General features: G+C 54.5%; 1 protein-coding gene across 3 annotated transcripts; it reads right to left on the bottom strand.

Moving 5' to 3' along the window:
- Positions 1–1,499: 1,499 nt before the first annotated feature.
- CFAP45 (cilia and flagella associated protein 45) lies at positions 1,500–24,387 on the bottom strand. Of its 3 annotated transcripts, none has more exons than XM_027613652.2 (12): positions 24,307–24,387; positions 19,124–19,249; positions 16,531–16,667; positions 14,571–14,715; positions 14,104–14,274; positions 12,871–13,049; positions 10,917–11,046; positions 7,835–7,981; positions 6,219–6,332; positions 5,440–5,633; positions 2,066–2,290; positions 1,500–1,680 (listed from the first exon to the last, which is right to left on the bottom strand). In XM_027613652.2, exons 1-12 carry the CDS (start codon positions 24,307–24,309, stop codon positions 1,602–1,604), a joined length of 1,650 nt encoding a protein of 549 aa, XP_027469453.2. In that variant the 5' UTR covers positions 24,310–24,387; the 3' UTR covers positions 1,500–1,601. The 3 variants fall into 3 exon arrangements, with proteins under 3 accessions (XP_027469453.2, XP_027469454.2, XP_027469455.2); XM_027613653.2 differs by lacking the exon at positions 24,307–24,387 and adding an exon at positions 21,041–21,485; XM_027613654.2 differs by lacking the exons at positions 19,124–19,249; positions 24,307–24,387 and adding an exon at positions 17,726–17,833.
- Between the last annotated feature and the right edge of the window lie 699 nt (positions 24,388–25,086).

Here is a 25,086-nt window from a genome sequence, read left to right on the forward strand (position 1 = left end):
AGAACAAGGAAGGACTCAAGGCTTGGTCCCTGCAGGTATGACCTGCAAGAGGCTTCACACAGGGAGCCTGAGCAAGTAAGCCAGCCACAGAAGGTGCCAGAAACCTCAGTGGTGCTGCCATGAGATCAAGGGAGCCCTCCCAACCTGGGCGAGTACCACATCTTTCCAAGACCTCTGGGAGGAAGGGAGCAGCTTCCCCAGGTAGGAGGGGCTTCCTCAGGGGCACTGAGCAGGAGGGTGAGAGCCCCCCTCCCCAGCAGCTAGCCTGGTCAGGGCGGGGCAGGTGGAGAAGGAACCCGGGGAGGCTTCTCTGAGGAAGAGGAAGGAAGCATAGGGAGCAGCTTGCCTGCCCACTCTCCCTGGGCCTTATGAAAAGAGGACTCTTGCCCAAGGCCCCTATAACCTGGCGTTGTAAACACCCAGGACGCGCCCAGCAGCGGCTCCCTGCCTCCTCTAGGGCAGGACCCATCGAGGGAGGCAAGACTGGGCTCTGGATTGGAGGGGAGTATGGGGCGGGGGGTGACAGTGTGGGGCTGGGAGCTGGGAGGCAAGCGCTTCCCCACCCCCAGGCATACAAAACGGGAAAAAGGCTCCATCCCTGGACCACAGCTCTTTAGCCCACAAGGAGCCTGGTAATCAGCCTGCTTCCAAAAAAAGCTGAGACTTTGTAAAGGCACAAGACATGTGGTGGAGCGGCTGAGGGAGGAACAGGAGCAGATTGGCCCAGATGAGAAGCGTCCACGAGGGTGGACCCAGGTCTGCTGCACTGAGCGCCCAGTGTGCACCCAGAGAAGGAGGCACTCAAGCAGCATTTGAATGAGGGAATGAATGACTAGAAGTGTTTTGGGGAGACAGGAGGCACACTAACACAGGCAACAATGGCCGTGGGGAGCCCCACCCGTCAGGGTGAGGTGGAGTGAGGAGAGCCCGGCTGCTTGAGTGAGGGGGCAGCCAGGTCGGGTGAGGAGCAGGGCCCTGGGTGTACCTGGCGGGGGACGGCAGGTGTCTGTGCTGTGGCACCACCTGGAGTGGAAAGGGCTCTGGCAGGGGAGGGCAGAGCCAGAGGGTAAGCCCTCGGTGCAAATGCCACCCCCCCCACAGGTGTGGTCTGAGTCACGGGTGCCCGGTAGGAGCTCTGCGTCTGCAGCTCTGGTCCCTCCTACCCCAGCCCCGCCCTGAGAGAGCGGCTCCAGCCCCCCGCTCTGAAATGCCTCTGAACTGGACTTGGAACAGGGCCAGAGCAAGGCCATGCTGAAGGTGGACAGGAAGGCAACATCCCCAGGGCCCCAGAAAAGCCAGGGGACGCAGGGCAAGGGCCCGTGAAGCTCGGAGGGACCACCAGCAGGGAGCACCCTTCCATCCCCTCCCCCCAGAGCATCACACTGCCCACGGCACCGGCTCCCATAGCCCACTGGGCTCACAGCTCATCTATCCCCAGCAGCCACAGCCCCGCCCCCCAAGAAAGCTGGGCTGTTGCTTAATGAAGTAGAATAAATTTAATCTGTAACTATAAAATGTCTAGGTTAGCGGCAGTTATGGGCGCCCAGAGACGGGGCAGAACCTGTCCCCTGCAGGCACCCCTGGGCACACGGAGGCTCCCCTCATTTCACAGAGGCGGCTGGCTGGATGTTAGCTTTGCGCTCGGCTTCAATGCAGTACTTCTCAGGAAGGCCGGTGGCTCTGCAGGGGGGACACAGGGCGAGTGTGAGGGGGGCATGGGACCAGAGAGGAGGCAGCAGGAAGCAGGCCCCGGAACCTGGGGGCCTGCACCCCCACCCCTGCTCCCACAATCCATCCCCCAAACACATTCCCCTCAAGGCTCTATAGAGCCCCCTGCCTCGGAGCTCCCACAGAGCCAGGCGGCCCCAGTCCGAGAGCCTTCAGCGGGAGCCCCCTTCAGGGGGCAACAACCTGTGTGAGCCTTGAGACAGGAGAAAGGGCCCTCCCAGCGCGCCTGCTGCCTCCCTGCCTGCCGCCTCCCTCCGGGCCCCTGACTCCCACACTCCCTGCCCTCGGGGAAGGGGAGGGGAGGGGAGGGGAGGGGAGCCGCAGGGATCGCTCGCACCTCAGCTCTTCAATCTTTTTCTTCTTGATGTCATCAATGCGCTCACGCCGCTTCTGGGCCTCCTCTTTGAGGCGCCGGCCCTCCTCAAAGGTGGCAATGCGGTCCTGCACCTGCTTCTGCTGGTTCTCGCGTACCTGGCGCCTGAGCTCGTTGGCATGCCGTAAGCGCCCGGTGGCCTTTTTCTCCTCCTCCAGCCGCTCCTTCTCAATCTGCTCTCTCTGAGCCCTGGAGGAGGGACACAGGTTGCCGAATGGACTAGGCCGAGCTGGCCCAGAGAGGAGAGGCACTGAGGGAGCCTTCTGGAAGGGCTTCTCCAGGGAACGTGCTTCAGAGACCACAGCCCTGCACACTCCCACCCTCTTATGAGGCTCAGAGACCAGCCTCCAAGCGGCCTCCGTGCGTGCCACCCCTCTCCTCAGCCAGGCCCGGTGCTGTGGGCACTCCATGTCAGGGGCGTGCTTAGGCGGGCCCTGTGCTTGCTTTCATGCTGTTCCATCACCGTTTTGAAATTCTTAATATTTTTTGAGCAAGGGATCCCCCAGGCCCTGCAAATTATGTAGCTGGCCTATACTCCGGGTTTCATCCACTGGAAGCTATTTTATTCCAACCTTCTCTTTTGCAACGATGCACAGCTCCTCTCTAGCTGGTTCTAAGATATCTTTCTTTCTCTCTCTCCCTTTTTCCTTCCCACGAACAATACTAATGACATCAACAAAACTGCAAAGGGGATGCTCAGAAGTAAAAAGTGCTGGTGTTGGTAAAGCTAGCTCTCCTACTTGCTGGAAGAAGGAAGGAGTTGTCCCTGGGGCCTCTTAGTGCTCCAGCTCTCCAGCTCTCCAGATTCTTCATAGGAGCCTCTTTGCAAGGGCCCTAATATCCTGGAGAAAGTGGCCAATGTGGGCCAGACAAGCTCCAAAAAACCTCAAATGAAATGTATTCACATCTCAGGGGAAGCGCTGAGCTCAGCCACCCTGAGTGGTCATCTTAGTTCTTTCTCGACATAACCAAAAACGAGAACAACGTGTAAAAGCATCTTAGGCAGGGATATCTCACCTGCTCCCTGCCCTGAGGGCACTGGTACCCCACAAAGCTCTGAAAAGCACCATGTCACTTATTCACTTCCCTCTGGCCAGCCATCTCCCCGGCCCCGAGAAACACCGGTATCGTCTCAACTCTCGGTAACTCCTGCACAGCTGTGGGTACCTGCACCTGCCACAGCCCACCAGTCTGCCCGGAGACACCTGCCGACTTCCTCACTGCTCTCCATTTAGACTCCAAACCCCAACCACTCAGACATCTCCGTGATAGCAAGAAGCCCTACCTCCTCGCCTTGCCCTTGTATTTTCCTATACAGAGAATGGGGTTCTACCGTTTCACGTCAGGCAAAATAGGCTGGAAATGGGAGCCTGCATGTGTCACTAGGAAGCCCCTGGGCGGGCAGGCAGTTGGAAATTTGAATGGGGCAGAGCCTGGTCACTTCATAGGGTTATAGCCGTGAACTTGGAGCCTGACTGCACTACAGTCACCCAGGAGCTTCCAAAATCTGCTGCTGCCCAGGGCCTCACCCCCGACCAGTTACATCAGAATCTGTGGGGGTGGAGCCTGGGCCACAGGACTTTATGTGAGCTCCCCAGTGTTTCCGAGAGCCACCGGGTAGGGTAGGTCAGCTATCTCTGCTTAGTCAGTGGGCTGCCAGGCAAAGGCATCCCTCTCTCCAGAAGCAGGAAGCACATATAGAGGCCATCTATGAGGTCATGCTTTTGAAGTAGGAAAAGTTGGATTGCTGGCTACAGCAGAGACGCTCCTAGCGCTAAAAGACACCCGCCCTGGTGGTCACATGGCCCTGGAGACACCTGGTCTAGATGCTAACCTAGAACATCAGGTGAAGCTGAACATCTCCAAAGGGCTGGTCTCACTTTAATAACTGGCTAGTGCATATGCTTTGGGCAAACAAAGCAAAGAAGGGACAAATGGGTCAGTGGCAAAAGTAGGACCCTTAATTTCTTCCCATTAATGTTTATTAGTGCCTGCTAAAGGCAACACAGGTGTGCAAGGGCATACAGGCTGGTGAGGGCAGACATCTGAGAGGTAGTCTGGAGCCCAGGGGCAGAATCTGTGGGGCTGTTGAGGAACCTGCTTCCCTGAGCAGGTTTCCAGAGACCATGGCACGATCCTTGTGGGCAGGGAAAGCTACACAGTCAAAGGGTACTGCAGCTAGTGGGGACAGTCTGGGGCCCACAGTGCAATAAAAGACCAGGAACCTGGCTCTGACAAGGGCAGAGATTCCTACAGGTCTGCCCTGCCTCTGGCTGGGGGGTCTTGGGTGGGGGCCCAGGGCTGGTCGGCCACGCAAGTACCTGGGGCGGTGCCAAGGACCGAGAGCAGGTCAACCAGAAAGCCGGTCTGCACCACTGACTCTCCACTTACCCAAGCATAATTTCTGTAATTTGGTATCTACACCCCCCCATTCCAATTTTGTTTTGTTTGTTTCCTTTGAAAGCTTCTGATCTTACAGAGTCTGAACCAGAGCAAGAAAGGAGTCATTCCCAGTTAGTCCAGAACAGTACCAGGGGAACACCCCAGGGGCCAGGTCTGGTGGTGGCAGATCTGACTGAGAGACGCCAAAGCAGCTGTGGCTGCCGGCAGCTCTGGGGGTGGACACGGGGTGGGGAAAGTGACAGATGTGAACACTTCACTTCCACTTATGGGTGGGAATTTTCATTGAGCCAAAAGAGAACAAAAATAAAAGGATGAAGAGTTGGCAAGGCAGGCAAGATGGATAAATATAGGTAAGGTCCATCCAAATATGAGTCTCCCACATCCTCCCACATGAACTGGCAAGGACAGCGTTTTGTTCACCTCTAATGTCTCCCAGAGCATCCGGCACAGAGTCTTGAATTTATGTGCTTCAAACATATTTATCAAATGAAGGGCAAAGACCCTAGCCCCCAACACAGGCTCTTCTCCAGTGACCCACAACCTTGGTGTTTGAAGTTCTTTCTGTCTCTCCTCGACCTCCCGGCTGCAGCTTCATCCCTAACGTACAGGGGGACGTGGCGGCAGGGGAGGGCAGAGGGACCAGACACATACTTCTATTCACACCTTTAATCCTCCGGGACAAATAATCCCGATAATACCCAATTCCTTAGCTACATCAAGGTGCTGTCTTCCAAATCCCTAATCAGAAAATTCTTGGCTCTCAGTTCTTGTCTTTGCGCCTTTCAGCTCTGCATCTAGTTGGAATGACTCTGCCATCCCAGGCAAGATGAATGCACATCTGTCTGTGGACATGCCGGCAAGGTCCTCTCCGCCCAGTAGGGGCCATCCCTGCCACAGTACAAGGAAAGGAAGCCGAGGTGCCCAGCCCCACCTACCGAAGAATCCTCTCGAACTCATCCCGGTCCCGTTGCACCTGAACGGCCAGAGTGTGCTCCTTGAAAGCCACCTGCTCCAACCGGCTTTTGCGCAGTTTGGCTTCTGTCTCCACCCTCTTCTGTGCATTTTCCTTTTCCTTTCTGCGCCACTCCCTGTCTGCAACCTCCTGGTTGCGCTTGGCCCGCAAGGCGTCCTGGGAAAAGAGAAGGTGGGGAGACCCGTGAGGGTGCAAACCGACCTCGGAACTGACCGGGCACCTTAGGAAGACCCCGACTGCAGACTCTGACACAGCCCACTTTGAGGAGTGCCGTGCATTTCTCTGGCAGCAAGACTGTTGCGGGAAAGCGTACATGGAATCTTGTAGAACTTTCTGGTCGGAAGATACCCTGGGGGGTCTTGGCTTGTCCTCCCCCACCGCTGAGCCCAGTTCTTTCCCTACACCTCCAACACCTCCAGGCGGTCCAACAGTCGCCTCTCATTTTAAAAAACTATAATGATGGAGATGCCACAGTTCCCCTGGTGACAGAGTTCAGTGAAAGTTCTTTACGCAGCAGCCAAAAGCTTTCTCTTGAACCTTCAGCACGTAATGCCCTGAGCAGTCCTCACTGCCACAAGCACTGGGGGAGCTCACCCCTTCGCCCTCCAACGACTCAAGTCTAGGTAACCTGCATGCTGCCCTGCCCTCCGCATCTCTGTCCTTCAGGTCAGTTTTGCAGGCTGTCAAGGGAATAGTTAAGGGAGTTGGGGAGCCCCAAGGAAGCCGAGGCCAAGAAGGTACCTGCTCTGCCTGGTAATCCTGGGCCTTCTCCTGCATGGTCCTCAGACGGGCAATCTCCTTCTCTTTCTCCCTCCGTATTCTCTCCTGCTCAGCCTCAAACTCTGCTTCTCGAGCCTGCCAGGAAGAAAAGGTCTTGTAGAGCAGCTCCCGTTGCCCCAACCTTGCAGAGAGACGAAGTCCCTGCAACAGTCTGTCCAGTATCTCCCACATCACTCCCTGACTCTTTTTAAGGTAGGGCAAAATAACTAGCAATGCATGAATAAAGTCAATTAGCATTGCAAAATGCTTCATTGTTTACCAAATGCTTCCTCCTATATGATCCCAGAGGACCCCTACAACATTTCATGAGACAGGTATTATAGATGAGGAAACTGACATTCATTCAGATCCTGAATGGGTCCTGCCCGAGATCGCGTAGCTAGTCAACAACCAAAGAGGATTTGAATGCAGGTATCCCAAGCCCAGCCTTCATGCTCCTTCCACGGCATTGCAGACAATGTCTAAGTTGCAAGGCCACTGGGCCACGTTTCTATAAGTAAAAACTGTGGCACCCTGCCTGTCTTGTAAAGTGCAGCAGGTGGAAGTTATCTCATTAGTCCCTGGGCAAATGGCCAACCATGCTTTGGGCAGTTCCACTGCGGTTAGCAGATATGCAAGGAGTGAACCATCAGAGTTAGCTCCCTTTGCCACTTCTCTGGAAGAACAGACATAGCCCGGAAATCTTCCCAAACCCAGCCTCCCAACTACCATTCTCGGGTAGTCATAAGACTAATGGCTTGAGCTGGGTGGAAATGTGATCTCCTTTCCCATAAAGAATGTTCCATAGCCATCGTTCTACCTGCCCAGACTCCTGGGCAGCCCAGAGAGTTGCCTACTTGTGAGCTGTGCACAGGGGGCTGTGTGTCAAAGCTGGTCTCTGTTCCACCTCACACTAGGTTGCAGGGCAAGGAACTCCAGAGGCTTCCACAACCAATCTCTGCCCTTAGCTCGAAGGGGCAGCCCCGGCTGCAAGAACAGAGACCACCACTCCATCTAAACTGGGCTTAGAAGCTTTTTCGACCCCCATTCCTCACTGCCCCCACTCACTCCGTTACTCAGCCTGGCTCCTGAGTCAGTCCACGCGGCGTGAGCAGCATCTCCCCGTCACCATGAGCGGGGTCACTCTCTGCCCCGCGATGCATTTGTGCTTACAGCTTCCACAGCAGCGGTGGGAGAAGCTCTACTCTCAGAGTCTAGCCCCCAGTACAGGATGCCCAATAGAGGAATTTTCACAAGAAATTTATGGGGCAGGTGACCCGTGATTACCGGGGATGTAATCATGCATTCCATGAGGAATCCACAAAAACTTTCCTTTCCCCAATAGTTTTCATTTTCTTCCCGGCCTGTACCTGACCCTCATCCAACTTCTAATCAAAGGTGTTAACAAGGATGTAACATCCTAATTTGGGTGTCCCTTCCAGCCTACTCTCTATTAATGAACCAGTGGCCAAGATGAAGAGAAGAAGGAGCCAGTCCCTTGAACGAAGGACATGAATTCTGGAATGGACACATGGCTTCCCCTAGATCTCAGGCTTGCCGCTCCCCGTGGCCAGAAGTCCCAGGCATCAGAAACCTACCATCTTCTTCTTGGTAAACTCCATCACCATCTGGTCTGCCAGTTTCTCCTGAGCCAGCAGCTCTGCCTTCCGTTTCTGGTTTTCGTCATTAATGCGCTTAATCTCAGCTTGCATCTTTAGTTTTTGCTGGTGCCTCCGTTCCATGTCCTGCCATCAGAAGGAAAAGAGCCTCCAAGTAGAAGGGGACAAGACCCAGAGACACCGGCCCATAAGGACAGAGACACAGAGGCAGGGGCACGTGCCCCGTCTGCAGGCCAGCTGCTGCCGCTAGCCTCTAGTCAAGCCTCACCAATGACCCCTTGCAGCCAAATGGCCTCTTTGCAGTCTGCACCCACGTGGCTGGTGGCAGCCCCAACTCGGATGATTTCTATACACTCTCAGAGAAGTGGAGGCTCTTAAAATTCTCCCCGGTGTCTCCCACATGTCATGTGAAGTCCTACCCATTGTTGCTGGTCTTTTCTCCTGTCTTCAATTTCCTTCTCTTCGTCAAACCCTAGCATCCGGTCTCTATTCAATAGCGATGATTGAAATAACAAAGTATTGCTGTAATTTAGTATTTTCTATTCACTGGGCCCTTTATATAGCCTATCTCTGAAACCCAAATACATCCCCAAACCCTGAAAGGTAGAACCTGTTATCTCTCTCATGCAGATGAAGACACTGAGGCCCCAAATTTCTTTGTCCAGGGCCATCCAGCTAACAAAATCCAGTGCCACAATTTTGAAACCCGGTCTTTCTAAATTAAAGTTCCAATCTTCTCGGGAAGATTACCCCAAGTTCCAGTTCTCTCTTGATTTCTGAATCCCCTCTGCACCTAAGATGGTGCCACACCTCCTGGGATTTGGTTAGGCACTGCCTTGTAGGTCCCCACTCATTCCTGTGTGTTCATTCTGTCCCTGCCAAAGGATGGGGACCATGTCACGCTTCCTGTCTTCCCTGGCAATATGTGTAGCCCCATGAGAGGAAAACAGCAAATACTCAATCGACTGAAACAGGGAAAGGGGGAACCAAAGTGAGTGGCATGGGAGAAAAAGGGGGAAAAAATGGTAGACACAGAGAAAGACAATGAATGATGGAGGAGTATCAGTGTGACCCTGAGTGACAAGATCCCTTCTGAGGAAGGAGCCCGAGCCTTTCAAAGCCTGAAGGTCGGAGCGAGCACATTCTCAGGTCCCGAAGGAGAACCTTACGCAGCTGGCCTACCTATATCCTCTCACCAATGTCCAACTCTTTCCTTCAAGTTCTTCCACCCAACAACTCCCCCCACACACCGTTTCCAGCTCCCTCTGTCCCTCAAAGACTATGCCCCACCCTAGACTTCCAGCTCCTTCTCAGCCCAGCTTCTGCCCTGACTCATCCGAGGCAACTCCGCTGGCTCTCCCCGAGCTGGACTCACAGCCACGTCCAGGCCTCCCGGAGCGCCTCCTGCACCAGATCGGCACAGCGCCCACTGCCTCCCACCCAGGCTGCGGCGCGTGAGTCACGGTGGCCGGCATTCCTTCACTCTCCCTGTGCCTACCTCTTCACTCACCCCACTTTTCCCCACCTGGCCCAGTGACTCTCCACTCCCTTTCCCCTTCTCCCTTTCTTCCTTTCCTTTCTACCTGCTTCCCACCAGATTTAGGCCTGTCATCGGTGCCCATGCGTTATTTAATCCCGTTGACCAGCCCAAGGAGAAAACCTGCTGAACACTGATCTAGGACATATATACCATCATGTATTGACTTACTTCTTTGCCTATTTATTTACTTTTCAGGTTGTTGTTTTTGTTGGTTCCACACCATCATTAAATCACTGGGAGATGACAACCCAATCGTCCATTAATGTAGGGAAAGAGGAGAAAAAAATCAGGAATACAGGTCCCACTAGTTAAATGACACCATGAGGAAATAATCTGACAGATCAGAATGGGGGAAACGCTTCAAGTCAACTTGCCTGGGTGCCTCACAATACCAGTGCCAAAAAAATCAAGGAAAGAAGGAACGAGAACTCTTCTAGGTCAAAGCACATGAAAGAGGCTTAAGTGAATGCAACGCAGGGAACTTGATTGGATCTTGGTTGAAAAAAAGAAAACTGAAAATACATTTTTGGAACACTTGGGGAAATCTGAATGTGGATTAAGTATTAAATGATATGACAGATTCATTGGATTCCAATTTTTCATGAGGGGATGAGATACCAATACTGATGACTGGTGAGAGAGCATCTTTGTTCTTCCGAAATAAGGGCTGAACCATTTAGTAGCAAAGTCTCAAGATATCTGCTGTCAAAGAGTTTAACAGTAACAGAATACGTATACACCCCGAAAAGAGACAAGCAACTATGGCAGATTCACAATTATGAAATCTAGGTGGAGCATGTTTGGATGTGATATGTACAATTCTTTCAACTTGTCTGTGTGTATAAAAATTTTCAAAGGTAAAAAACTGAGGGGGCAGAAAGAATAAACACCCCAAAGGCTCGCCTTGCCCCCCACTGTGCAAGGGGCCTTTATGTATTGCAACAGACCGGAGCAGGCAAACAGAAGGGGGTTTCTTTAAGTCTACTTGGTTTGGGGCAGGTATGTCATCATTTCTTTTGCAATGGATATGCCTACTGATTTTATCCAGACTAATGGAGAAAAAAGGTTTGGCTCCTCCACACAATTAACCACGTTCAGATGTTGTGTACTTGGAGTGAGGGAACAGCAGGGAGCCTGAGCCTAAGACAGAGCTAAGACATCTACAAAGTGTATCACATCCCTTTAAATAGCTGCGGGAAGGCTATTAAACATCCCTATGTTTATGTGTGCAATGCACATAGCTGTACATTTCCTTTCTGTGTCCATGCCCATGGATGCGTTGGTCTCGGACCCCAAGTCCCCGGGAGGCAGGGACAGAATCTGTCCAAGTCCCTGTTCATCCCCCAGTATGGCGCCACAGCCAAATGAACGTTCAACATGGCCATAAAAGCTGATGGCGATGGTGTTGCAAAATAAGCATGTGCCTGACAGAAAATCGGTCCACACCCTGACACCCCCAAATCTCGGAGAGCTTTGTTGCTGTTGCTGGTGGAATTTGGCACCATCTGTCCAGCGTGTTACCCTTAGATCCTCCTCCTGGAGCTGTTCCATGTACTCCAGCATCTGGTCCTTCTCTTGCTCCCGCTGCTCGGCAAGCAGCGACCGCTCCTCCTGGTTCTTTACCATCTGTTCCACAATGTGCCGTCTTCCTCTAGGAGTGAGCAGTACCGCAGGGGCTTAGAAACCCACGTCCACGTTCCTCTGCTCCAGCCTCCACCCAAATAACCCCCAAGATGGGAGGTGTCACAGGGACAATTGGACAAGCACCCCCTACACATTGCTACTCTTCATGAGCCCAGACCAAAGTCCTTCTCAAGTGTCCGGTGTCATGAGGGGGTTGTCCTCTCCTCTTCCAAGCTCCCCTTCTTGAGGCTCCCCTTCTTCATTTGTTTGCCCAAGAGTGCACCCCGCCTCTGCAATGCACATTCTGCCTTTCAGTGTGTCAAGAGCTTCTGAAATCCTCCCACCTCCCAAGCCCTCCCGGAGCAATCATGGGATGCTAGGTTCCTATGCCAGCTTCGCAGTTAGAAAGCCCGGGACCTCTCCTTCCTCCCATGCCTCTGCTAGCACCCAGTGTGTCCTGGTGCCCACCCACCTCCCACACCCACTTCGTTAGCTGTCTATCTTATGCCCCATCTCACGTGCCACGAACCTCCCACTCCTGGGTCTGAACAAGCCTCTCTACTCAGGGATGCCCTTGCTCGACAGTAAAAAGCAGAGAACCCAGAGTTTACAGTCTGTGCTGGTGCCAGTGACTCCCTATGTGTGTTGGGATCACAATAAACTTAGAAACATCCAGACCCCATGATGTATGAGTAAAGGCTGGGAGAATGAGAGAAGACACAGGTTAGGGTAGAATTGAGAGGAAGGACAATGAAGATTCCCATCCAGGTGGAGCGCTTGAATGGCTTCATGACTCCAGATGAAATACACAGGAGGAATGAGTAAAAGAATTACATGGAAGCAGGCTGGGGCCCAATATAAGGACCAACTCAGATCATTAGAGTGGCCTGATGAGGCAGAGATTTTTCTTTAATTGGAGCTATTTATGCAGAAGATGAAGAGCCACTTACCCATTAAATCCACATTTATAGGGAGCCTACTACAGTCAAGCAGGTACCTACGGGAAGTACAGAGATGAATGGTTCAAGAGCACAGAATCAGAGGAGGAGAGAGCAGAGCCAGTCAGTGTGGTTCAAGGTAACTCTCACATTATATGGTTGATGTTCTGGACCTGGGACACTGTGGGTCTATAATTTACCTGTTCTGGTAAATCTACTTGTCCTTTTGGTAAATTTACCTGCTCTGGTAAATTTGGTAAATAACTTAACCTGCTCCGATAAATTTACTTGTCCTTTTCTGCAAAAGGAAGGGGACTGAATTTATCACCCTAACATGTGTTAAGCACCTGCTACAGGCCAAACACTCTGCTAGGTCCAGGAGCTACAGGAATGAACCAAGACAGGAATGCTGTCTGGTGAGGGCCAGAGAGCCCCAGTGCAAGAAGCCCTGTGCTGGAGTATAAACATGGTGTGGCAGGATGCAGAGAAAGGGGGCCTGGAGCCTGCCTGCAGAAGGGAGAGAGCTTTCCAGGGGAGGTGACAGCAAAGCCACATAAGGAAGGGAAAGTATTTTCCAAGGGAAAAGGAAAGAGAAGAGTATTCAAAGCAGAAGGAACAACAAAAGCGTAAACCGTGAGGAGTCCAGGCGTGCTGGGGGATGGGGAACCTCAGAGGGGATGGCAGGAAAAGCTGGGCAATGAGGCTGCGTTGGGGCCAGACTGTGACGCACCTGTTATGATCTGAAGAATCAGTTTTGAGAAGCTCTGCGGTCCTATGAATCTCATCATAACGTTTTGAGATCATACTAGATGGTAGTAATGACCATTTCTCCTCTCTTCCCTCTTGGCAAGGCTACCGGCACCTAAAGACCCATGGAAATGGCAGGGAGGGAGATGCCAAAACCACCACTGTACCTGATTCTTTCCTCCCTCCTCTTCCTGTCCAGCTCCTCCTGCCTTTGAATGGATCTCTGTCGTTCCACCTCCATCATCTGATCCAACCGCTTTTCCTCTGCATCCAGTTCTCTTTGAATCAGCTGCTTCTCCATGATTTGGGCATCCCGGATGGCATGGCACTTGGCATTGAGGATGATCTGCGGGGGGCGCGGGGGGAGGGGAATGACACGGTGAAACCAGGTCTAGGCACAAGGACGGGGAGGGATGCACCAGTGGGTGTGGAAGCTGAAGGGGAGAAATGAGAGCAGGCCACTACTGAGCGTGCCGGACCCCCGCACAGCCACGCACAAGCCCGCGAGAGCAAGAGCATTCCTATGCTCACCCTTCCCCGAGTGTAGCTCTACGCGAACACTTACTGGGCTCCTAAGAGTGCTAGCCTATGCAAGGAGAAGCCTTCGTGTTTTGGGGACCATGGACCACTCTTTGAGAATATGAGGAAAGCAATGGGCTCTGTCCTCCTTAAGACTCACTTACACACACACACACATAAAATTTCCATAAAACTTCAGAGGTCCAAGGTCCCCCTTAGAGACCCATGAACCCCAACATTAGGCCCTTTGTTCTACTTCTCAGGGAAACTGAAACACTAGTGCAGAGGCCAAGCCACTAGACTTTTTAAGCTGGAAGAACCCAACATGACACACCAGGGGACAGCCTTCCATAAGAACAACCAAGTGAAAGTTCTGGAAAATAAAAGGAGGCATGCGGACAGATCAACCTGGGAGAGAAGGTGTGGACGACAGGGTTGGGAGTCAGCAGTGTTCATGTGCTTGGGAAGTGAACCACATGCAAAGGAGAAACAAAAAGTCCACCCGAGCCTCTTGTCTTCATGCTCTCAGCTAAAGGAAGCCCTTTAGGCTCCTCAGGAGAAGCCAGTTTCCCGGCAGGAGAGAAAGGGAAGGCAGGTCCTCACTTGGCAAAGCTCAGTTCACCCCGAGAATCACCCTGCTAAGTAGTTTTACCACTCGTTCGACACATGAAGAAAATGAGGCCTAGGGCGGGTGAGCGACTTGCTGAAGGTCACACGGATAGCATGTGGCAAGGCCAGTCCTCCCTCTGACCACAGCAACACCCCCCCTCCGCCAGCCCCTCACCTGTCACCCCCTCCTCGCCCCAAGTCCATCTGGAGCTGAGGCCGTCCAGAGCCGAAGAGGAGGGAGGGAGGGAGGAGAGGAGGAACGAAGTCCCCACCTTGCTCATGTCCTTGAGCTCCTCCTCTTGCTCCATGCGCAAAGTGTTGGCTCTCTGCAGGAGGTTCTGGGCCCTCTCCTTGGCCACCTCCTCTAGGTCGCTGAGCTTCTTGTTGTTTCTCCACACCATTTCCTTCTGCTTCATGATCTTCTTGCGCTTGGTCACCGCGTCCTATGGGAGACAGTCTGGATCAGTAGGGGACTGCCCTGGGTGCTGGCCCGGCTACCACAGGCCACCCAGTAGGACCCCCAAGGTGGCTTCGCCCGTCGTGCTAGCAGAACCCAGAAGTTTCTCGGCCTGGCTTCCTCCTCACCTGTCCTCCGCCCCCCAGCTGTTCCCACACCTGGTGTCCACTCTAGCACGTCTCAGGTCTCCATGAAGCACACATTCATGCCTCCTTCCAGGACCCCCAGACTAGAGCTCCCCCCTCCCATCTGCAGAGATCAGGGCTCAGGGAGGGCAGCTACCATGATGGCCTCCTTCTCCTTCTTGAAGGCCTGCTCCTTGGCCTCGAGCTCTTCTCTGGTCAGCACGTGGGATGCCCATTTGATGCGTTCAAACTCCTCAGGGCTCATGATGAGGGACTCACCAGAGGGATCCTTGGCGGGAACGCTGCCCCAGGGGATGAACAGTCAGTGGAGAGGAGCGGGAAGCTCTCAGCACCACGCTACAGGTGCTGGGCCCTCCGCCCCTCCCGCATCCCACGATGCCACCCCGTGGCGGGAGACACTGCCCGCTGCACCACCGGCCCACTGGGGAGAAGGGGTCCCAGGTGAGGCATGGGCCAAACAAACAGAGACACTTTAAGGGCTTTTGCTGAAAGGCCTAGTGCGCATGTCACCTTCTCGGTGCACCCATCAGAGACCCGGCCCCCGCCACGTGCACATAGGCCAATCCCCCCACCAGGCCAAGAGCCGACCTCCTCGGAGGCCAATGCGCTCTACTGTCACAGCCTGGGCTGTGCCTCCCAGCCCCGGGCACGGCCTGTGCGCAGGACCACACACTCCTCCAATACGTAGCCTCTGCTGGCCCTGCGGACCGCCTAGCCCCCGGCTGGGCCCAGACGGAGAGCTCAAAACCACACTGGTGAACTGGACTTTAAAAACAGCTTATTCCTCGTGGAAGACATAAAAAGGGCAGGGGGGACGCCAGACAAGGTTGAAACGGATGCTGTGAGAAACCTAAGCATCCCTGTCCATCTGGCCCAGAGAGAAGCTTTGAACCCTAAATATTAATTAAAATCTCTGATCAACAACAGTCAGAGGCACGTCTGCAGACCTCTCCTCCTAGCTGCCCAGCACATTCAACAAGCCAATAGCTAATTATAATGATTACAAACAAATGACATACACTGGAGGTGGAGGCGGCAGGAGCAGCCCGGGCCCAGAATAAAGCTGCTTCTGGGTGAGGCCATTTAACAGGGACCCGGCAAGGAGACGCAGACCGTCTGAGGCAGGAAGTGAAACCTCATCTCATAAAATGCGTGTGTGTGTGTGTGTGTGTGTGTGTGTGTGTGTGTGTGTGTGTGTTTGGGGGGGGGGGGCAGTCCAGGAGGAAGACCGAATGAGTGAGTGGATCCGGGGCTTGGCCCGGGACCTGGAATGACCAGGTCCAATCTGGCACTTGCAGGACTGGCCCACCCCAAAAGGGAACCCTTCCTTTGCCCCACAGGTGGCCGCAGGACGGCAGACCATGAATGACCGTTTGCCACCAGGGCCGACCAGACCGCGTTCCTGGGGCCATGACCCAGCCGTGCTGCCCCAGCTTGTGACACAGGCGACACTTCCTGGCAGCTCAAGTTCTCCGCAGGTGGAAGCAGGCTGGGAGGACGGTTTCCAAGAGTGCAGCTAACCGCCCCCCACCACGGCCCCCAGCAACAGCTGTTCCCACTGCGGAGCTACAGGCCTAACCCACGGGGGCGCCGAGCAAGGGGGCAGCTCTAGTCAGGAAGCCATGCGGAGCCAATCCCAAAGGAACCCAAGAGCCCCGGGGAATTTCCTCTTCTGGCCTCAGAGCCTGGGAAGAAGCCAGGGGGCCGATTAGCATCTGGTCAGTTTCCCTTTACCTCAGATTCTTGGTGCAGCCAAAAGGAGTTGACTCCTCTGGACCATATCCCTTTACCAAGAGCGCTAAGGGGGGGCTCGGAGAAAGCACAGCCCCTCTCGCAGCCCCGTGAGTCCCGCCGCAGCCAGGAGACAGGGAAGCAGCAGCTGGGGTTCGAAGGGAAAGGCAAGAGTCGATACAAGAGGAGAAACGAGAGGCCAGAACGCCAAGGAAGGAGAGCTAGGAAGCCAACAGGGGAGATAAATAGTACAGAAGTGGGGCTCGGCTATCTGGAGGCGATCAGACGGGCCTCTCCCTGTACAGGTCCTCAGCAGAAGTGCAGGCTGGGACGGGGAGGCAGGGCTCCGAGCCCTGGGTACTCACATGAGTTCCCGGACCATGTCCCGGGTGATGAGCTGCATGGTCTCCGGCTTGTTTTCCGAGCCCAGGGCAGTGAGGGTTTTCCGAATCGCATGCTTATCTCGGAGGACCACAATGGGGCTGTCACTCTGGGCCTGAGGCTGTGGGGTCAGGAAGCCAGCTTAGAAGCTGGTCAGCCCACATCCTTCGGGGCAGTCCCAACTTCTTCAAGGGCAGCCTTCCCCTCTTTCCTCCACCCCATCCAATGGCAGAAAAGGCTGACTGGGGCCCAGATCGCGGGACCACCAAGAGTTTCCAGGGCACTGAGAAAGAAGTACGCTGCTCTGCCCTTGAATATGGCTGCATGCCTTCTTACTGACCGGCTCCTCTGAGAACAAGGCCTTCCCATGTCTTGTGCAAATAGTCCTGAAAGGATGGGGAGGCGAGTGGCTAGTGTGTGTCCATTCCTAACCTGAAACCAGCAGGCACGAAAATCTGGGGTCTCTAGGTTCTCCTCCCTTCAAGATTTATGAAAGAAGAAATAATGATCTCTCTTGGACCACATTGTGGTTTGAGAGAATACGATTAGTTACAGACTCATGCAATCCATGATGTTCAGAATTTTTAATCCTTCCTTATGATTAATTTACTTTGGTCCCCCCACCCCCGAAAAAAATCATATGGAGGAGGTTAGAAATGGCCAAATGGCCTGGTGGAGACCTGCTCTTACATGGAATGCGGTGAGAAAGTCAGGGAGTCAGAATTAGCGGGAATACATATTAAATGTATGATTTTTTTTTTCCAAAATATTCCAACCATGAAAGAGTCAGATAATAAGAAAATGAAAGCACTTATTTCAGAAAAATTTTGAATGCAGGGGAGAATTTCATTTGTCATGAAGGCAGCGACCGTAATCCTGCCTCCGTGGAGGTCGTTCGGGTCCTGAGCGCCCTTTGCCCTTTGCACAGACTGTCCCCAGAGCGCTACTACCACCTGCAGCCATCTGCTTCCGAGAGGGCACGACTCAGGCGCGCCACGGACCGCTTCTGCCCCCTGCTGCCGCTTCAGAGAGACTTCTGCTCCCCCAGCGAGGAGGCCAAAGAAAAGGGCCAGGAACAGGCATTTCTCTGACTGCCCCTCCCGCTGTCCCAGCTGGATGACCCCTGGAGAACTCGGCCATTTCCAAACCCTTCATCACCCCACGGGCCCAAAACAAAACCTGTCTGTAAGTGAGGGTGCGTTCCTCCGATTCTGTCCCCGTGGATAGGAAAACCAATGCAGATGGAGGTCTTCTAAATGGAGAAAGGCGGGGCGCCTGGGTGGCTCAGCTGGTTAAGCCGATTATTGAGCATCTGCCTTCGGCTCAGGTCATGATCCCAGAGTCCTGGGATCGAGTCCTGCATCGGGCTCCCTACTCAGCGGGGAGCCTGCTTCTCCCTCTGCGTATGCTCTCTCACTGTCCCTCAAGTAAATAAATAAATGAAATCTTAAAAATAAGTAAATCGGAAAAAAAATAAATGGAGAAAGGTGCCTATCTCGAAGCCTCTGGAAGGTCCTGTTTGTTCGTTTAACGATTTATTTATTTCCTTGAGAGAGAGCGCTCACACGTGCAAGTGGAGGGGGTGCAGAGGCAGCGGGAGAAAGAATCCCCAAGCAGACTCCCCGGGGTCACAGATCACACTCCCCAAGGATCGCAGATCATGGATCACGGATCACAGATCACAGATCACAGATCACGGAGCTGGAGGTGGGGCGGTGGGCTCGATCTCACACCCCTGAGATCAGACCAGAGCCAAAACCAGGACTCAGACGCTCAGCCGACTGAGCCACCCAGATGCCCCTGGAGAGTCCTGTTTGGTTCACAATGAGGACAGCGAGGAGCACAGACATCCGCCGGGCTCCCGCCACCTGCCCGATGCACAGGTGTTCACGTCAGCACTCACACCACTCCTGGCATCTTCCCTGCCCTTTGCTCTGTCCCTCTGTCTCTCACTGCCCTCTCTCCATGTCCCGTTCTCCTTCCGTCCTTGCCTCTCTTCCTTCTCACCATGCTGCCCTTCCCAGGTACCAAGAATATTCCAAGTCATGCTCTTGCTGGCTCTCCTTCTCTACACAGAAGAAGCTGTCGGCCTCTTAGTGGGGATGACACCTGCACATGAAGACCTGCTCGGGGTCTCCCAGAGCTAATGAACCCTGTTAGTTGAGCAACTGAGAGAGGAGGGTCTGTGGTTTTCTCTGATGCTGTTCTTGGATGGAGGGGCAATATGTTGCTCCGGGTCTGTGAGCTCCGTCTGTGGCCCTCACACTTCTTCATCCTGGGGCATTCACTGGGCATCGAACTGCTCTCTGCAGCAGAGCACCGCCCTCCCCCTGCCCGCCCGACATCACAACAGATTTTAAATGCAGGGCAGACGTGAAGATTGCAGTGGTGGAGTGAGCCAGGTGCCTCTGATCACAGGGGCCCCACGAGATGCCAGCGTCCGGCTGCTCAGGTCTCCCTCTGAGAGTCACCAGGGAGAGGGGACGGCTTGCCCAGTGCCGGCTTCATCCCGAGGAACACCAGTCCGGGTCACTGCCTCCCAGGGCCAGCTACCTGGAGGGGCTGGGTGACGGTTACCTTGACCCCTCGGAAGAGGCTCTCATCCACCTCGGAGCTCACGGCTTTGGTCCGGTAGCGAGCCCTATTCCTCGACCTGTTGGAAGTGGTGGAAGACGAACTCAGGACGCCAGTGGTGCTTAGCGGCTGCAGGGAGAGGCAGAAAGGCCGAGTTGTCAGTACCGAGCGGTCGGCTGGACCCTGGGCAAGGGGAAACACCTCGCCAGCCCGTGCCGGGGAGAAGCAGGTGGGCATGTGGGGAAGCCACTGAGGGGAAGCACCGGGTAAACCCTGAAATGTAGGAGACACCCCCCAGAAGCAGGGGGCCGTCTGGGCAGGGGCCAGGCACGCTAGCTCCGCGAGAAGGAGCACTTCCTCGTCCCCATGCTGCAGATGGCCAGGTCGTGGTGGGGTACAGAAGGGAGGAGGAAGGAAGCGGGCTGGCAAGAGGACGTCGTCGTCACCCCGGTCCCGATTTCCCACAGGGGCACTGTCTTTTGAGGCCATGTGGGCTGCCTCTCCGGAAAGGTAGCATCCTCTCCACCTCCAAGCCTCTCGGCCTGAGCTCCGAGCCCCCTTTCACGGCTAACACCGCCATCTGACGTCCTCCGTGTCCCCACAAGCTAGCAAGGTTATCGTGGGGACCAAAGGACACAGGATGGAAAAGCACCTTCCCGCTGCTTGGCTCACAGTCGGTGCCCAGTGAAGTTCAGTGGATGAAGGCTGAGTGACTGCTTCATGGCTTTCACTCCTGGGACCCCAAAAGCATGCACGTTCAACCAACCAGTGTCTTCCTATTTGGGAAGGAAGGAACTCATCTAATGAGTTAAGGCCTATCTCCGACTGTAGATACTAAAAACACCAGACATGCGCCTTCTGAGCCTGGGCAAAGGGCCTCGGCTTCACCAATCGGATCCCCTGAGCCGGAGAACGGAGGGGAGCTGGTGGTGCCAGGAGAGCCCGGAGGAGCTCTGGCCAAGGCAGTGTGGCAGCAGGGCCACGCTGATGAGGACCTGCGGCAGCACGCCACAAAGCTGCCGGTGCTGGGCGTGCCACGGTGCATCCAGGGGCCTTGCCAGACCCGCTCTGGGTGGTGATTTTGGCTCCGGTTCCAGATGCCGTGGCTCCCTTTGTCCCCGTTTCCCAAGCAGTTTCCCAGCCGGGGAGCTCCCCAAAATCCACCTCCCTCTATGCCCTCGGACGTAAATCAGAGTTCTGGTTCTGTTGCCTACAGCTGCCAACGCACTACTACAACCTCCCCTCCCAAAGCCCAGCTCAGCCCCGAGAGGAGTCTGTCTCCGGGAGGTGACTTCTGCGAGGACTGGGGGCGGCTCCAACCTTACTCTAAAGCTGACCCAAATCTCCCTTTGGAGGAGCCAACCCGTCCCCCAGCTCTCTAAGCTGGGGTGTCTCGGCAGCATGAGCTACCCACTGTGGGTCTCCCAAGCCTGGGAATCAGCAGCCGTCAAGAAGACAGGGTAGACAGAGAGAAGGACCCTGTCGTTGCAGGTCACTAAGCCCTGGGCGGTGTGTTTTGAAAGCTCTCTCCGATCCGCCCTGCCCAACCAGACTCAGCAGCACCTGTTTCACCTGCATCGGGTTTTCCCGCTAAATCAGGCGATTATTCTCCTGCACGCACAGCTGTGCGTGCCCTCCCTTCTCCTCACCGCCCGGCCCAGCCAGCAGGAGGCTTACGGTGGGGGCCTCCCTTTACAACTTCAGGCAGCCCCAGTACAGCAAAGCAGGAAGGCTTGGATTTATTAAAAGGTAAATAGAGCAGCCCCGAGGATGCCCAATAACAGACTTGGAAGGGTTATTATACGGTTAGTGGTGAGCAACTGCTCCCCTTCCCACCAAATATAGAAGCAGAGGAAATGAAAAGAACCTGCAGCAGGTGGGACTCAGGGCAAGCATTGGGAGGGGAGAGGTGGAAGGTACCGGGTCAGCAGGGATGGTGTGAGTTCTGCCTCCAAGTAAGGAAAAATGTGTGGTGCCTGGCACGTCGGAGGAGCGCGACTCGCATTGGATGAAGCCCGAATGAATGAAAGCAAGCAAGGCGACCTCTCGAGGGCCACAGGCCAGCTTGACTGGAAGCTTCCCCAGAACACGCCTGACTCTGGGCCACTCCCCGACTCCACGTCTTCCAAATCACCGTGAAAAATAACACGGTGACAGGGCTTTGGAAGACAGATGAAAAGTATTATTATTGTTTTTGCCCGTGTTCTCCTCTTTCTTTTCAAGGGCTCCTGCAGGTTTGCCCTTTACCCTCAGGTGTCCACCGGGTGACAGGTTCCTCCAGGGCTGAGACCCCGTCGCCTCTTTCCTGTGACCTTGGCACCCAGATCAAGAGCAAGCCGCTCAGGAGATGCTCCACTGTCAGAGCCTAGAAGTCAGAACAGAGGAAGGAAAAGAGATGACCAGAGAGAAGTGGCCACTGGGCAGGGCAGAGGGAAGCTCTGAGCTCTCCAGGGTTGGGTGGCTAAGAAACCTCACTGGGGAAATGCTGACTTTGAAGCCACAAGCCACGCACCGCAGTCAACACAGCCACTGTGGCCAAGAACAACAAGAAGGATTAGGGAGGTCACTGTGTAACAGTGCTCGGAAAAATGAAGAACCAAGCAGAAATGGAAAGTTAGAGCCCTCTAGGCCGAGACAGTAGCCAAAAGGCTCTTTCAGGAAGTGAAGGGCTGGTTTGACTTCTTGCAGGACCAAATAAATATCCCCAGGAGGGTGAGCAGCGCCCAGAGACAAGCCTGTCTAGGGCCTAGTTCCACGGGCGAAGATGAGGAGGGCGGGCAGATAAAGACGCCAGTCCCACTTTGATGTTTCCATTCCTGCTGACCCAGCCGACTCCCTCTCTTCAAATACCCTCCCACCCCAGGACCACAGGAATTTGGCCGCCACTAGGAATCTGGGGAGAGACTCCGAGGCCCAAAGATTAGCTGGTCAATCAGATGATTTTCACTCTGTCATTGATACAGGACAGTCTCTATAATATATTAGGTTTTGAAGAAACCAGATTGGAAGGCACATGTAAATATTCCTGCAAAAATGTCCGTTTGGAGGCTATGCACCCCGAGTGCATATTAAAAGAATGTTCACAAAAAAATGCTGAACGGAAATTTTGGATGAGCATTATTATCTTCAGATGGTTCTCGCAGTGAATGATTTTCTGCAATTGAGGAGGTAACCTTTTTATAGGTAACACACTGTATTTATTTAAAAACAAAACTTAGCCATGGGGCTGGTGCCTGACTCTGAACACAGAAGGGTGTAGCCCTTAAAAACTGCAGCATCGGATGTCCCCGATCCAGTACGTTCAGCCCAAATCCGGTGAGAAGGAGCTGGTACAGGGGTGGTGCGGACAGCTGTGGAGTTTCCCTGACGTAACCTTAACACCTGTCAACTGAACGAAGACCTTTTGTGTCCTTTCCTGGACAACTTCCTCACCCTGCCATCCAGCTCTCCTTTTGCATATAGGTTCATCACAGGCCGGCAAAGGCAAGCTTCCAGCTCTCGGCCGGATTCTATTTCCCTTTCTGTGGGCTTTGGTTACCAAGAAGGTGAGGACGCGCCTGCACCGCCTGCATCTGCCTTTTACTGAGTGATGCACTCAGGCCACCTCTTTCCTCAAATGGGAGACAAGGTTGACCATCAGCAGAATGCCATCCGAAGGTGGCATCCTAGTCAGGACTGAGGTCCCAAGCCTCCTTCTGGAGGATGGTGTTATTCATTGTTTTTGGAAGAGTCCTGGAAATCTGCCTCATTGTAAGCCCCTGCCTCCCCACGCCTCCAAACACTCTCAAAAGCTAGTGAGCGGCGCGCGCGCACACACACACACACACACACACACACACACACACACACACACACACACACAGCCTGCCAGAAGAGTGGAGATCACTAACTCGACCCACTGCTTCTGAAAGGTGCCTGCAGGCCCAGTCCCGTTCAAGCAATCTGGAAGGCCTCCTTCAGCAGGCCGACCCCTGCCCTGAGTGGCCTGTAGTCGGGGAATCCCCATCTGAGTACACTAAAGCCCACAAGTCTATAGCCTAAGTGCAAAGCACTGATTAATTTGCACTGGAAAATATGAATAGGTTTTAAAGCGGAGAGGAAGGAAGTAACAGCTGCTATGTGCCCTTAGTTGCCCGACGCGATGCTAGGCCATCACCGACAAACAGACATACACCCTGCGCTTATGAAGCACTGAGGAGAGCCCGGAAAAACTATGCCTGATAAAACGGATCCGTGAAAGGGGACCCCCACCGCAACACCACAGGGAGTCCCCAGAAGTTGGGGACTGCTCTTTGTTGGAGACTTGTTTGCGTATAATTAACAAAGCTCTTCTGAAATCCCTACTTGGGGACCCTGAATTGGAACCACTGAGCCCTAGAAAAGCAGTGTGACCTATGGGCACGAAATGTGTCCGCTGAATACCCAGGGCACCATCTCTGCCCCCTGGTGTGCCCCAGAAATTCTAAGGTTATTTCCAACACCCCGAGGCTCCAGTGACTATCCTCTGTCCCCCTGCCTTATCCCTCAGGGACCAACACCCTCCTTACTGGAACCCAGACACCTCTTTATAGTTCCTCCCAGGCCTGGTGTCCTTGTCAACCCTCACCACTGCGGGGTCCTTCCCACCCCAGGGAACCCCAGGCCTGCCAGAGCACACCTGATCCCTCCCCAGGGCCTTTCAAACCTGGTACCTACCCCCCATTCATTCATTCACAAATACTTGTCGAGCCCAACTGAGTGAACCAAGGCCCCACCAACAGAAGAGAGACCTGAGGCTCAGGGAGGTTGGGTGGCTTAGTCATTCTGCTATCAGTGGCGGAGCAGGTCCTATAACCCGGCATGTGGCCTCCTCACCCGCGGTTGTCCCACATCACCGCCCATTATCCCCAGCCCGTGGAGGCTCTAGTCTGAAGGAGAGGGAAGAGAAGGTCCCTTTCTCCGCAACTCCCGGGCTAGCACCCCTCCACCCTTTCAATCCCTACCGACCCCACCCCTAATTCCTCTCGTGGACGCTCCTCGGGACTTCCCTTGCTGCTTCTAAGCATGCCCTCTTTGCCCCTGGGCCTTCCTGACCCCAGACCCTGACTCATTTTCTGCCCTCCCCAAAGCCCCGCTCTCCCCGCTCAGAACCCCAACCCAGTTCAGGACACACGAGGCCCCCCTCCTCGGTGCTCCCGGGACCTCACCATCTCAGCCGAACGCCCTGGCTCTGCGCCTCCGCCGCCTCCCCAGCCTGGGCGCTGGATGTTGATGCGTTACCACAGCAACAAGAGAGCGCGCTTGCACTCCGCGGCCCCGCCCCCGGGCCCACCCCCGGCCACGCCCCTCGTTTCCCGCGGACGCACGCGGCGTCCAGCGATTTGGGGGACCCGAACCCTTCCCTCGACTGGAAACGGCGCCCCGGAAAGACTGAGCCCCGCCGGCGAGCCCGGCTCTTCACTCTGGCTCTGGCTGGACCGTAGGGTCGGAACCCGAGCCCTCAAGGGCCTGGCACGGGCCCGGGAAGCATCTGTGGGCACTCCTGCAAGAGCCAGGCCCGGGGACACCCCCTGGGTACCATGGTTCCTGTTGCCAGTGCTGCCCAGGAGGTGCCAGCCAACCCTGGATCAGAGGAGACACGTTTCACAACGGGACAGTCTGGTTAGACCACAGAAAGAACTTCCCGCCGTGAGGACGTGTGTGCAGTTTCAGGAGCAGTTCCTCAGACCTCCAGCTCAGTCGCCCGGGAGTTTATTAAAAACAAAAGGCAGGCCTGGGACGCCTGGGTGGCTCAGTCGGTTAAGCGGCTGCCCTTAGGCCGGGGTCATGATCCCAGGGCCCTGGAATTGAGTCCCACATCTGGCTCCTTGCTCAGCAGGGAGCCTGCTTCTCCCTTTCTCTCCCTCTGCTTGTGCTGTCTCTGTCAAATAAATAAAATCTTTAAAAAATAAAAATAAAAGGCAGGCCCTATAGAGTATCTGAATGGA

Source organism: Zalophus californianus, chromosome 10 (genome assembly GCF_009762305.2).
Source record: "Zalophus californianus isolate mZalCal1 chromosome 10, mZalCal1.pri.v2, whole genome shotgun sequence".
NCBI lineage: Eukaryota > Metazoa > Chordata > Mammalia > Carnivora > Otariidae > Zalophus > Zalophus californianus.

Coding starts and splice junctions, on each gene's coding strand:
- CFAP45 (XM_027613652.2), bottom strand. Junction 5,634..6,218: donor AGGATTACCAGGCAGAGCAG/GTACCTTCTTGG, acceptor CTCTTTTCCCAG/GACGCCTTGCGGGCCAAGCG. Junction 1,681..2,065: donor AAAAAGATTGAAGAGCTGAG/GTGCGAGCGATC, acceptor TCCCCCCTGCAG/AGCCACCGGCCTTCCTGAGA.